This window comes from Schistocerca americana, chromosome 8 (genome assembly GCF_021461395.2).
Source record: "Schistocerca americana isolate TAMUIC-IGC-003095 chromosome 8, iqSchAmer2.1, whole genome shotgun sequence".
Lineage (NCBI taxonomy): Eukaryota > Metazoa > Arthropoda > Insecta > Orthoptera > Acrididae > Schistocerca > Schistocerca americana.
This window is the reverse complement of record NC_060126.1, coordinates 237,923,832-237,937,712: the sequence shown is the minus strand read 5'-3', so window position 1 is coordinate 237,937,712 and position 13,881 is coordinate 237,923,832. Positions and strand designations below refer to the sequence as shown.

General features: G+C 37.2%; 1 protein-coding gene across 1 annotated transcript in view; it reads right to left on the bottom strand.

The window, feature by feature from the left end:
* Positions 1-11,904: 11,904 nt before the first annotated feature.
* The window catches only part of LOC124544772 (nuclear migration protein nudC), a 59,809-nt gene continuing 57,832 nt past the window's right edge, over positions 11,905-13,881 (bottom strand). The window contains exon 6 of the mRNA XM_047123449.1: positions 11,905-12,512. Within this exon, the coding sequence (XP_046979405.1) occupies positions 12,461-12,512 (52 nt within the window). The 3' untranslated portion in view covers positions 11,905-12,460. The remainder of the gene's footprint in view (positions 12,513-13,881) is intronic.

The window sequence follows — 13,881 nt, the reverse complement described above, 5'->3', positions numbered from 1 at the left end:
ATTCTCGAACTACAGAAAGAGTGGTGTGCCGTGCATACTGCATATTTTCATTCGAAAACATGAAGGTATCCAGTACAATTGTGGTGAACAACACTGCAACAACTCCAAAATGCCAAGTCAGAGTACAGCCAAGGAAAGACATTGCACTGCGTCCCCATTCTACTGCTAATGAAGTAAGGAATTATTTAGCCAACTATTTTCTGACACCTAGTGCTTCCTTCGATCGCAGTGGAAGTACTGTATCAATAATAATCAGGATCTACTATAATTATCTTTCTCTACAATCTTTTTTGGTGCGAGATGTGTATTTCAGCAAAAATTATAAATGAGTTTCTGTATGTTTTTATTTATGTATTAATAAGTAATTAAAAAGTTTTGTTACATATTTATTACAATTACTGTATAGTGGGTGCTTATAAATTGCTTAGTTTTTCAATAAAATGTATCTTAAAGCATAGTGTGTAGGGAGTATTTATTTTATGTTAAATATTTTAACTACTGATAATGAACTTATCTGATAGATTAACCTCCTTGGTTACTTCGTGCCATACTTTGTCACCTCCTCCTTTCAATACGCTTTCAAATTTGCAATTTTATAGTTCCAGATATTTCTCCACTTCTCCTACGAATTTCAAACTAAACATTTGTTCGCAAGTTGTGCAACTCAGTAATAGGAATGCAACTGGGAGACTCAGTAACTAGCATGTCGGGTCACGTAGTATCCAAGTTGCGGCTACATGGGACACCACCAATGTAGTATCCCTGTGTGAACAATTCCACCTAATTATACATGCTGGGTCTCTTGGTTGCAGAGTATCTCAGTTGCTCGGAGCATTAATTCTGTGTGAATATGACCTAAACCATCCAGGCAACAATTGCTGTGTGTGTGTGTGTGTGTGTGTGTGTGTGTGTGTGTGTGTGTGTGTGTGTGTGTGTGAAATTCATCCCAAACTCTCAAGAAAATCATCACTGATTTACTCTAAAAGCACGTATAATATATTTTGATTGTCCTGTTGCTGATCAAAATAAACATTTTGCACATCATATTGTCTGCGTAACTTGTTCTACTACTTAAACTGAATGGCTGAAAGAATGTGGAGCCATGCCCTTCACTGTTCCAGTGGTATTGTGTGGTGTGGTGTGAGCCTAAAGCCCATTTTTCAGACTGTTACTTCTCCCTCACAAATACTGCAGGGCACGCAAGCAAAACTAGACATTAAATATAGTATCCAAATGTAACTTAAATGCATTTGTCTATGTCCTGAGATGAAGGGGTGTCTTTTCCTATCTGTACTTGCATGCCACAGATTTACAGGACGGATTCACTCACAAATACTGCTGTTTTTTGTGCCTATGGAACAGCCATTACTACAAGAACCATCATACAGCGAAGGAATGGGCTAGATTGAATTCATATGTATCTGGAAAAGAAAATGTAAAAAATGCTCCATTGGTTGAGCCCAAAAATTATTTCAACTCCTCTTCCTTTCAAGTTGTGCCTGATTAACTCTACAACAGCTATGGACAAAGGAGGTTGGGCCTTGTCATTGGGAAGGGGGGAGGGGGGGTGCCAACAGCTATGGACAAAGAAGGTTGGGCCTTGTCGTGTGTGTGTGGGGGGGGGGGGGGGGGGGGGTGAATTTCCTAAATTGCGTGAAGTACATATTTGTACTTTCTCGGCTATTTCTCTCCCTTCACCAAGTCCACTTCATGGTTTAGGTGTTCCATGACAGATGGATTATACGTCCAGTTTCCTTGGTGGCTATTATACATTACACATGGTTTTATGACCAATGGGTCACGTATTTTAGTTCACGTTGTCTGTGTAGCTGCGCAAGACAGGACCATGACCTTTTCCTTCATTTGAATCTAACTGACTGGTTTCTTGTTCTTGGGGACTATCTGATGATCCCCCAAAAAGGGTGAAATGCGTCATTGACATTAATAATTTTGTAACCAAGACTGTTTTTGTTCAGAAATGCCGAAAGAGTAAGTATTTGTTGGACCACAAATAACAAAACCGATGAAATGTCCTACGGTTGATACCAAACTCTCAAAAAGAATTAGCTGCTTGGTCTTCTTTCAAAGTAGTTGTGAAATGCTTTTTGGGCAGCAGAAGAGACAATAACTACATTCCCACTGAGAATGATCTGTTTGGCAGCCACAAGGACATGGGGTGTAGAATGTAACTTAAAATTCATTTTTTATAATTCCACCATCAGTTCTTTCCAGACAATTTGGGAGCTGCAAGTGATGAGCACGGTGAACGCTTTCACCAATACATCCATACTATGGAACACCATTATTCAGGCCATTGGAACCCTTCAGTGAAATGAAAAACAGAAGACAAGCAAGCATAGTTGTTACATTTTTTAAATATAAAAAATGATTAAGTTGAAAATACGTTGTGAACTAATTTAGACCTCCTACAGGTGTCATGTCATATTACTTAGTTTTAAAGTTCTGAATGTGTGTTTTCTTCTTTTAATTCTGGCCATGTTCGCCAGTACTATTTTTGGTTCTGCTGTGTATGTAGGAAAAGTGACAGGATAGAAAAAAAACTGATTTTATGAGTGAATCTACAAACCAGAAGCAGAAAAAAAGTTTAAAGTTGATCTACATGAGTACTTTGAAATTCACAATTAAGTGCCAGGTAGAGGTTTCATTAAACTACCTTCAAGCCACTGTTCCTATCTCTAACAGCACGCAGGAAAACCAAACACACAGTTCCTCTCTATGTAAGCCCCGACCTCTCCCACTTCATCACACTTATCATCCCTCTGTACAAAAACATATAATCTGTGGAAGACCCATAATGTTATCTCTGTGGACTACCTGTAAGAAGATCTTTGTAACTGTTTTGTTTATATAAGATATTTTTGATGTGTAAAGTGTACAACAAGTTGTGTGTGTGTGTGTGTGTGTGTGTGTGTGTGTGTGTGAGAGAGAGAGAGAGAGAGAGAGAGAGAGAGAGAGACTGCACAAATGGACCATTAGAAAACTAAGTAAAAATTCTTCCAAATTTCACCTCTAACTTCACAAAAAGAATTGATACCCAACTAAAAATTTGTGTGTTTTTATGTATTGCAGTAAAAGTCAACGAAATGAAGCAGGCTCACACACATGGACAACATCAAAAGAAATGGCTTAATACACACAAAAAACACACTTGAAAATGGGAATTATTTCTCAAAACGCGTTGTGCAAAAAGTAAAATAAAGAAAAATCGTGACTGGTACCAGAAGATTGATTGATTTATTTATTTATAAACAAGCCTATTGTTTCTACAGTCGCAGGCTTTCAAAAATCATTTATAACGTATCAAATCAGATCATCATCCCTCTCTCTACAGGTGGGCACCAACAAAATATCTTGGCATTAGAGACTGAAATTGCCACTGCAACAAAAAATGCTCCTGTACAAACAATTGCCACTCCAGCTCACACATCCCACCCATGACACTGTCTCCCCCCCCCATTTTGCAACACAAAACAAGCCGCCCTCCCCAAAACCACCTTGACATCCTCGACCAATCGCATCTGATGCAGATCTCACACCACACAGCAACACTCCAGAAGAGGACGGACAAATGTAGTATTGGGAGTCTCTTGAGTACAAGTGCTGCATCCTCTACATGTCCTCTCAATAAATCGAAGTCCCCAGCTAGCCGTTCTCACGTCATCTATGCGACTCTGCCAGTATAAGTTATTCATAACTGTAATCCGGAAGTGTTCAGCTGAATTGACAGCCATCAGACCTGGGCAATTCATCATGTAAATGGAATTTAACAGATTCCCTTTAATACTTATGTGGATGGCCTCAAACCTTTCAATGTGCACAGTCAATTGCCACGTGTCAAACCATACAGACATCCTGGCCAAATTGATTTTCAGTTGCTTTTGATCATCTGATGGCTTTACCAGGTGGCAAACCACAGCCTCATCTTGAAACAATGCGTGATAGCCTCCTAAATTGTTTATACGGATTAGGGAAAAAGACACCCCCCAGAGAGTGTCGTATCTGCTCCATCCAATCACTACTACAAACTGTGACCCTTCTAACAGGAAGTCACAAATCCAGTCGCACAACCAAGATGACACACTGTATGCATTCAGTTCAATCAGAAGTTTCTCACTTCGTAAGGTGTCAAAAGCCAGAAGTGGAATCAATCTGAAAATCCATGTTGACACCATTCATCACTTCTGTATGAATAAAGAGCCAGTTAAGTTTCACAAGAATGGTACTTTCCGAATACATGCTGGCTATCTGTCAATAAACAAAGACTTGAAGTAAAAGGGACACTAGATTTCACAATCGGTATAATCTGTATCACTTCAGGCACTCATTTAGCATATGTTAAAATTCAGAAGTAAGAAACATGTATTTTTTTGTTTTCTGCAAAAAAAAAAAAAATCCCTGCCCAAAGATACAGGCCTCCAAAGATGACACTGTGAACACTAATTTCTTTGTTACAATGTTTATTTCTATTGTCTTTGTTGCAGTTATTTCTTATCACTTTCTCTGTTGCGGTTATTTCTTTTCACTTTCATTGTTGCAGTTGTTTCTTAGACTTTGTTGTAGTTTCTTGTCAGTTTCTTTGTTGTGACTGTTCAGTGTAGGTTTCTATGTTGTTGTTGTTGTTCAGTGCTAATTGGTTTCCTGAAGAGGCTTCTAAGAAATCCGAGACCATCCAATGAGTTCTGTGTTTTCGGGAAGAATTTGCCAGTTGACATATTTGCAGTATGTTTTGTGAAAAGGACTATTTGAAATGTCTTCTGACTGTGGCCACAAGAGAGTGAAGTGTGTTGTCTATTTGCATATCCATAAAAGAATGACAAAGACAATGCAAAGACAAATAACAAAACAGACTTCGTTCAGGTTGGGACTAAGTGTTCTCATTTGAAGACTGTTTCAAAGTGAAGATGTTTCCAGTGACTTGTTTTTGTGTTCTAAATGTTCTGACAGAATAACAACAATGATAGTATCTGAACAAGGTAAAGTATCCAATGGTGCAGATTTTGCATCAGTGGAGGAAGAACTAAATACCCTGAATCAGTCAACTACAGAGGCAGGTGTTAGTCCTGTTAAGAAACGGTGGTCAGTGAAGTATAGTCGTAAGCTCTATGCATCAGAAGGTGCAGAGAAATTACTAAAGCTATGGATGAATACACTACAGCAAAACTGACCACACTCTTCAAAGTAGAAAAACCATCTTCAGAAGAAAATGAACAACAGCACTCCTGCACATCTTACCAGGAGTTTTTGACAAATATCAGTTCAGCTGTTGAACATTGTGCATCCTACAGTGAAAAGGTGCATGGTTTAACTTTTATTCCAGAGACATTTTTCAGAGAAAACAATTTTTAATCACATTCCATCAGTATCAAAGTAGATGGTAGACAAATCACGAAATGTGAGGTCTGTCAAAGGAGTCTTTGGAAGACCAGATCCCTACTATGGTGATCCATAAAAGCACTTCAAGTTCAAATTGTGCAGTCATTTTATCTGCAAGATAAATCACTGTTCTCACTAGAGTGCCAACAAAAAAGACTCTATAACTGTAACAGTTGAAGTTCAAAAAGTCTTGAAAGTGAAGAGGTACATGACTCACAGTATTAAAGAAACTTTTGCAATTTATAAGAGCAACTATACAACTTCACATATTGGAAGATCAAAATTTTATGCACTATGACCTAAATTGGGTAGTTCCACACCCACCTAGAGACGTCTGCTTACTGTGTGAATTTTGAACTTTCTGTGGTAACTTTGAAGAACTTACTGGAGCATGTGACATATGACGCCTTGGTTGGGCGTGTGTTGTGTACATAGTTATGCGTAGTCAGCGCGTACACAACTTTCTCACTAGAGTGCACCCCGCTAAGCACAACAGTGCAGGCGCAGCGCTCGCTGTCTCCGCACTACGAGATGGCTCTGCCTTAGAGACGGACCAAATTCTGCTTCCGCTGATCCGCCTATTAATATGTAACGCAGCCAATGAGATTGCTGCTAATGTAGAACCTTTTCTCCTCGCGGATCACACTCGCGCAGTGATACATGAACGCGCAAGGTATTCTAACGAGTGTACAAACCTCCGAGTAGTCAGTCAGCATTTGTCTACACCAGTCTGCATTAGTCTGTAACCAGTCTATAGTCAGGTTTCAGTCTGCACCTAAGAAGATTATCATATTCCTGTACATAGCCATGAAGATAAATGAATAGACACTTTGTCAAGTATCAGAGATATGTGAGAATAAGATTAACGTACCAAGACCAAAGGAACTTCAGATTGTCAATTGTAAACAGCATCCAGAATCAAGTTACGTAATGTCTACGCTTTTTATTATTTTAATAAATGTGTGTGAAAATTAATCAAGTTCTGTTTAAAGTTGGTCACCGTCAATCTGCTATTCTAAGCGTGCAAGTGGCATTTCTATCATCTGACCTAACGGCAGAAGATAAACACGCCACGATTAGACCACGAGACATATTGCTCACACTCACCTACTTCGTAAGAGCGGCAAGTCAAATAATCTGATGGTGTGTGTGCCGAAAGTCTTACAGTACGCACACCACAGCATGTGAAGTCATTAGTAGTCTGCGACGTAAAGTGAGATACTTGCTTGTTTCAAGAATGTGGTGACTACCCTGGAAAGGGAGGGCTGTCTTTACAGACACTTGGCCTGGAAGATGTAGCAGATAACTCTGCAGAAATTAACATATGCAACATGGGAGGAAAATAAACTAATTAAGAAAACTTGCCTTTGACAGTTCATTGATGAACTTTGTACATGGTCAGTGAAAGCAGTAACACTCCAGCACCTGAAGAAATTGCAACAACAACACATTGCAAAAGTGAAGGAGTGTGTACAGGCTGAAGAGCTATGTTTAGTGATTTTGCTGAGAACTGGTCTGTAATTCTCCCACAAGAAGTACAAGGGTATCATTGGAGTAATGACCAGGTTTCAATTTTTACAGGAGTGACATATTTTCAAAACAAGACCAAAAGTGTTGCAGTTATAAGTGATGACAAGACAATGTGCAAAATTCTTCAGCTGCAAACAGGGGCAGAGAAGATCATCATTATTTCTGAGGGTGCTCCTAGTCATTTTAAAAATTGTTACCAGTTGTTTGAATTGAGTAAGTCGCTTGTGCCAACTGAATGGGTATACAGTGCTATTGGTCATGGGAAGGGGCCTTGTGATGGTGTAGGAGGCCTGCTGAAGCACCATGCTACAAAAGAATCTTTCCAGACCAAATACAGCTGTGATTCAGAATGCTGAGGATTTTACGAGTCATGAAATCTTACACATCCAAAGCCCTCATTCTTTTGTCCAAAGAGAGAATCAAAGAAATCCGTGAGCAGAAAAAAGGAGAATGGTCCAAACAAACTACTCCTGTGAAAGGAATTCAGAAGACACATTTTTGGACTCAAAGTGATGGGCGAACTCATATTGCACGCACTTTAAAGAGCAAGAAAGAAGATACTCAGAAACAGCAGGGTAATATTCAGATTCACAATCTGAGAAGGGGGATGTTTGTGGCGTGTGTGTATGACTGACTGGTGGATTGCAGAGATTATAGACACTAGTTATGAGTTAAATGAAACTGAACTTTATGCTACCGCATGGACCAGCTGCTGGATACAGGTTTCCAGTTGAAGGACAGCAACAACGCCATCAGTTCTCATTTCTGTTCACAATGTTTTGAAGATTGTAAGTGCTCCAGTTCCTATTGGTTCAACAGGAAGGCATCACTTTATATCAAAATAAGATACTGAAGCAGTGGAGCACATTTTTAGTTCATTGACTGGCTAATTTCACTATAAAACAGAGGGCACAGAAGTTGTATAAATTGAAAATAAGTCTTTGGACCTTTCACATAAGTTGTAATTATTTAAAATGCTTGAAAAAATGAGTCTCTTACTCACCTTTCAAAACTAAAATTACATTAAATTAGGATAAAACAGGTTTTATGTATGGTAAAAATTTCAGTTGTTTATAAAATCTGTTCAACCTAAAAGTGGAAGCTCTCCTTTTCAGGGAATGTAGAACTATATAGAAAAAAATCAAATGTTATGGATTGGCTTTATGAGTAAAAAAAACCCTCTTTCCATAAACTATAAAAAAGTTCAGAATGCTATAATAAAAGAACTTTGCTATAGTAAAAGAACTTTGACAGGTAAGTCCAAATGGGGGATTTCTTTGTAATCGTAAAGCAATTATCTTTCAAATAAAAAGAAACCCAAACAAAATACCTAGAGCTGTCCCAGAAAATTTTTCCAAAATTCGGTCTTCAAAATGGTATGCACAGTGTTATCTTTGGACGGCTGTATCTCGGAGCAGAAATTTGTCTGGAGAAAATAAACAAATATGTGCTCCTTACTTAGTCCTTTATTTTAACATATGCTAAATTCAATAACATCCGAGACTATGAAGGTAAGATTCTCTCCTAGTTTGCCTGAATTGGTATGGAATATGCGATCAGGAATTTGAGGACAATGAATTAAGTATAATACATAATTAACAGTCATAATTGCATTATTGATGTGTTTTGTTTAAAAGCTGATCATAGTATGGATCTAGTTTCCGAAGGAAATTAGAGACACTGTATTGTAATAGTATGAAAAACTTGCTGAAAATGGAAATGCAAAGAAAGCTGAAAGTGATAGTTCAACACTTGGCAAAAAGACAGTAGAAGTTTATTGTGCTTTTGTAAAACTGTATGTGGTCAGTATTTATCTCATACTGCAGCATTTCAATCAAATCTTTCTTTTTTTTCACATATATGGCTTGTTACACCCAGGGCAGGTAGTTTCATTTTCTTGATCTCCTGCATTCACACACATTTTCCTCAAAATAGGAATACCTTCCCTGGCCTTAATTTCATTTCAGCTTCTCTTCGTCTTAATCACATGAATCTTATGTTTGTCTAACCATAGCCACTGTACCTTGAATGTCATCAGATCTGCTGTGTTTATATTACAATCTGCTGCTTTCTTTAAATCTAAAGTAGTCAGATGCATTCATGTTCCTGATGATCGATGATTTCATTTGTCTTGACTAGGGTATCACATCCTTTACATCTGCTGGAACCATACATCTGGCAACTCAATAATACTCAGTATGTTCAGTTATAGCGAGGTTAGCAATCAATAAGGAGACTTACCTCCCATGTAGGATGAGCTTTTGCAGGCATGCATTTATTACTTGAACTTTTGTATCCATCCCTCCACTTTTCAGCTTTTCCTCATTGCTCCCACAAGATCTTTTTTAATTCACTGTTTCTTACCACTCAGATTGTTACAAACATCTGCTGTCTCCGCTATTTTATTTAAAACCAAGGACTACTTGCACAGAACACAGAGCCTTACTATACATATTAGCAGCAGTGGCTGTTTAACTGCATGCTGTCTGCTGATTGCATTTGGTACTAAATTTTCATTTGTGGCAGTTTGACCCATTTATACATTATTGGGCTTGTCTTGAAGACCCCATTCCATACAACTCTTCAAAATACATTATTATGGCACTTAGATCCTCTTTCATCTCAAGTCTTAAAATCATCTGATTTCTCCCAGTACAAAATTTTACTTAAGCTTGTATTTAATCACATACTCATCTCGACACCTTTTGCTCCCTTCCTCCACTATAGAGCTGGTCTCTTTTGAATCAGATTTTGAATGGCTGTCCTGCACCCATTCCCAAATTCCTTTCTCCCTGGAGAAGGAATAATTATACTGAATTACAGAAATGCTGTGATCACTTTTCTGTGTTTATATCTGCTGTACCGGTAAGTACTCCCCAGTCTTTCTGTTTGTGAATAAAATCCAATAACTGACAGACTCATGTTCTAATATAACACACAATTCTTGGGAGATAAATAAGATAAATGCAATAATGAGATAGACTACCAGACAAGAGATCTACCAAGAACCATAGGAAACGAGCAACACAAACTGCATCAGACAATAATGAACAATAAGAAGCCAATTAAGTCTAATGGAAGCTCCGCACAAACAACATTAACAATTTGAAACCAAAATATGGTTCTATTATTGGTCTTTAGTATTATTTCACACAATTCCAATTTATGTAATCAGCCTTCTTATGAGTCTAAGTCCATACACACGTAATTAATTGACTTGAATAAAGAGATGGATCAGGGGGAGCACAATCATTATACTTTAATCATCCCATGGAAAGCTTCTAAAGACAAACAACACAAAGTAATCACTGTCATCTCAAGAAACAATGAGCCAAGCTTAAAGTCTGCTCTCTCACTTGTATCAGGATGATGTGTCAATACATACATCACTTTTTAGCTTCGCTTTTTAGTTTCCATTTCACATACCTTTCTAGAATGTTTACCTTCAGTACCTGGTGTTGACTACTTAACTGCTTTAGGTTTAGATGCAAGAAGTAAATTATTATGTGTGAAACATAGCATTTACGAATAACTTCCTCTGGTCGAGGGTTATTTCATGTGGGTAGCCGTCCTTACAAATGCAGCAACTGAAGGGATTTGTTTTACACTGACCTTTGTGTGACCTAACACACAAGAAGCAGGGATCTTAAGTCTTCACTCTCCATACCTGTTAAGTGAACTGCTGCTTCTCACTTTACACAGAGTCAAGATGGGAGCCTTCAGGCAGCAAACAGCCACTTGTTACCAGTCAGGCGCACTAATACTTCGACCGTCATGTATAATTTCAGTACACATTGTCAGGTCTGCAGTTTTAATGTTTCTGTCCATTGCGCACTATTTATCCTTAGTGTACAGTAGGAGACATTTTTTTGTGCATGTCTGTCAATGGAGAAAACTGCGACTATATTTGACATAATGTGTCACATTCTGGTGTGTAAAGTAGGCTAGAACTGTGAGATTGTTTCATATCTGACCTTGCAAACACACTAGGAAAAGGCTGAACCCTCTAATGAAATATGTTGATCATAAAAAATGGATTTTGATACCACAAGGGGAGAAAAGGTAAGTATCTGTAATATAATAATTCACATTAATCTTCAGCAAGGTATTTATCATATAAACATGTCTAGCAGATATATGGAGTTCTTTCTGTGCTAAATTTTGTTCTTTGAGCCACCACAATTTTTCAGGCATAAAGTATAGTACATTGTTGCTGGAGATCACCAGTATTGATGACACAGTAGCCTACGAAATTATTTTAAATAGTTTTTGCTGCACTCAATCTGCAGTGTCTAATTGAGCCACATTCTGTATATTTAATGCCACCACACTGCAACACATCAAAATTTCATGCCACAAATGTGTAAAAATTTAAGTGCAACACAACATTAGATATCTTCCACACCCTCAGAGTAGACATTGGAAGGTTGAATAAGTTTTCAAATCATTCAATAAGACAACTTGCTATTAAAACACTTTTCCAATAGTAAGTGTCTCCTAGCAAAAAGACAAATTACATTGGTAGACAAACCAAATGCCTTGATCTGCAATAGGCATAGGCTAAGAACATCAAACATCCTTTTTTCCCAAAAATTTAGCATTCTTAGTGAGTAAAAAATTTATGCCCACCACATCTACTTCTTCTATGCGAAACATTTTATGAGTCATTTTTCAGCAAAACAAAGACAGGCAGCAGTTCAGCTACCACGAGCAGTATTTCAGCTGTAAGCACCAAAGGAGGACTACAGGATGTGTCTCACTGCACTCAGATGAAACGACCTTACTCATGAAAAGAGCCTTTATTGTGAAAACAGGTGTTTCAGGCATTTGTTACTTCATTTTTAAAAACTGAAAATATGAAATCTAAAGCTTACTTCCCACTTTGCTTTTAAATCAAAGGTGAAGGAAAGTTCTACCTGTAAAGGTGAATACAACAAAATATTAAACATTTTGCTAGTAACATCTGAACGTACAACCATACGTCTTTCATAAACTTTTATTAAAATTCACACATGAAATGTGGTTTTAAGTGTAAATCCTTGTAGGTATTGACCAGTAAATGTGAAGTGACAGAAAAACAAAACAGAAGTTTAAATCACAAGCCTTTATACTCTAAGCACACAGCTTTGAAATTTCTGAAAGACGGTTGCATTTTGACATATTTGAACCATATTGAGCAGCAGAGCCAGAACAAAGAGTAACTGCATGGAATAAGAGTTAAATTTCCATGAAGCAGTGGTGATTCAGTATGTGAGTTTTTCTCGATTACTAGTATTTGGAGCAGTCCTCCACGTAATCTTGTCCTCAAACAACTGAAAAGCCAATTTCTTTAAAAGTCTTCTGTCAGAATCATATATACACACCACAATAAAGGACACAGACAACAACTTTCTGTGAAAGAAACAAATATGCTGATCCTTTTCATATTCTTACAAAATTATACTAAAAAGAAAAAAAAATATATAATTGAACTGTCCAGTCTCTCAGTCTTAGTAACACTTGCTGTAATCAACAATATTCACTTTCTTTCACAATATTAATTAAATTTGCACTTTGAGAAGTCCATTTCTGGATGCTGTTCCATAAACCTGGAAAGACAAAAACAAATTAATTCATCCATAGGTAATATTGCATTATAAAAATAATAAAAATAGAGACACACAAAAAAGTAACACATATGTACCTATGATATTATGAAAAGGATGGACTGTTACTGATCACATAGAGGAGACATCGAATAACAGACAAACCTTTCTGTGACTCATGTCTCCTCTGTATGGTGAGTACCAATCTATCCTTTTTCATAATATTGTTGTTATTCCATCCTGGTCTTTCCACTGTTTGATTTGTACCTAGGGATGTATAGCTGAAGCAGGGCAGATAAACATGTAGGACATATGACTACACTCACTAAAAAGAGCCACATGAGGCAGCTCCACCTCAAACATTTTGATTACTTTTCAGTTTATCTGCACTGCCTCAGCAGTTACAGTTTGGGCAAATTATCTTGACTTATTTATTATCAACATATAATGTTAATTCGGTCTTGATGAAAACATAATAAAATACAGTATAATATTAGAAAGGAAAAACACTTCCTATACAGCATAGTACTGTAGTAGTATTATGATGATTTAAGTTTTGCAATAGTTTCATCTGATGATGATTTTTCCACAACATATATATGTAACAACTGGTGTTCTGCACACAAATAACTAGGTAAGCTATTATTTCTGTTAATTATATATGTGACCATTCATTACCTACACATGTCGAAATACCCAGTGCTATTACATTTAAAAGTGTTACCACTCTCTCTACAACACATGTCCTGTTTCTAAATGGGCACTTCACTTTTAGGTGTATACAGACATTTAGCACGTGGCAGTACTCCACTTAAGAGTACTGTAACATATACTATTACTACCTTAGCTCGTTACTTTCCAGGTGTAAACATGGAGGTTCTGCCACCCTGGCAATATTATCTGCTAGCCTTGCCAGATGATACATAGACAGCCGTATGTGTCAAAAACAAGTCTGTCAGTTTTCACGTGTGTCAACACTGCTTCACTTGTTTAGTTGAAATAAAAGCAAAACATAATAATGTATGGTGCTAAATGAACCTCAAATAATGTTACAGGCAACAGTGTAATACCATAAAATTTTTCTTATATTTGTAACACTGTATATGGATGTGGTAACTAACACACTTTTTCATAAAATACTGGTTCAAAGACTTACTTGACATTTTCTCATGTTGCCTTGAATGGCTACAGCCTTTGAAATAATAATAATAATAATAATAATAATAATAATAATAATAATATCAACAATAGCAGGGAGATATGAAATACCTTCTGCTTTGGGATAGAAACCCTAACAAATATCTACAAGAAGTTAGTTAACTTATGTTATTACACATTACTTTGACGGCTTGTTTCATGCTTAAATAATGCT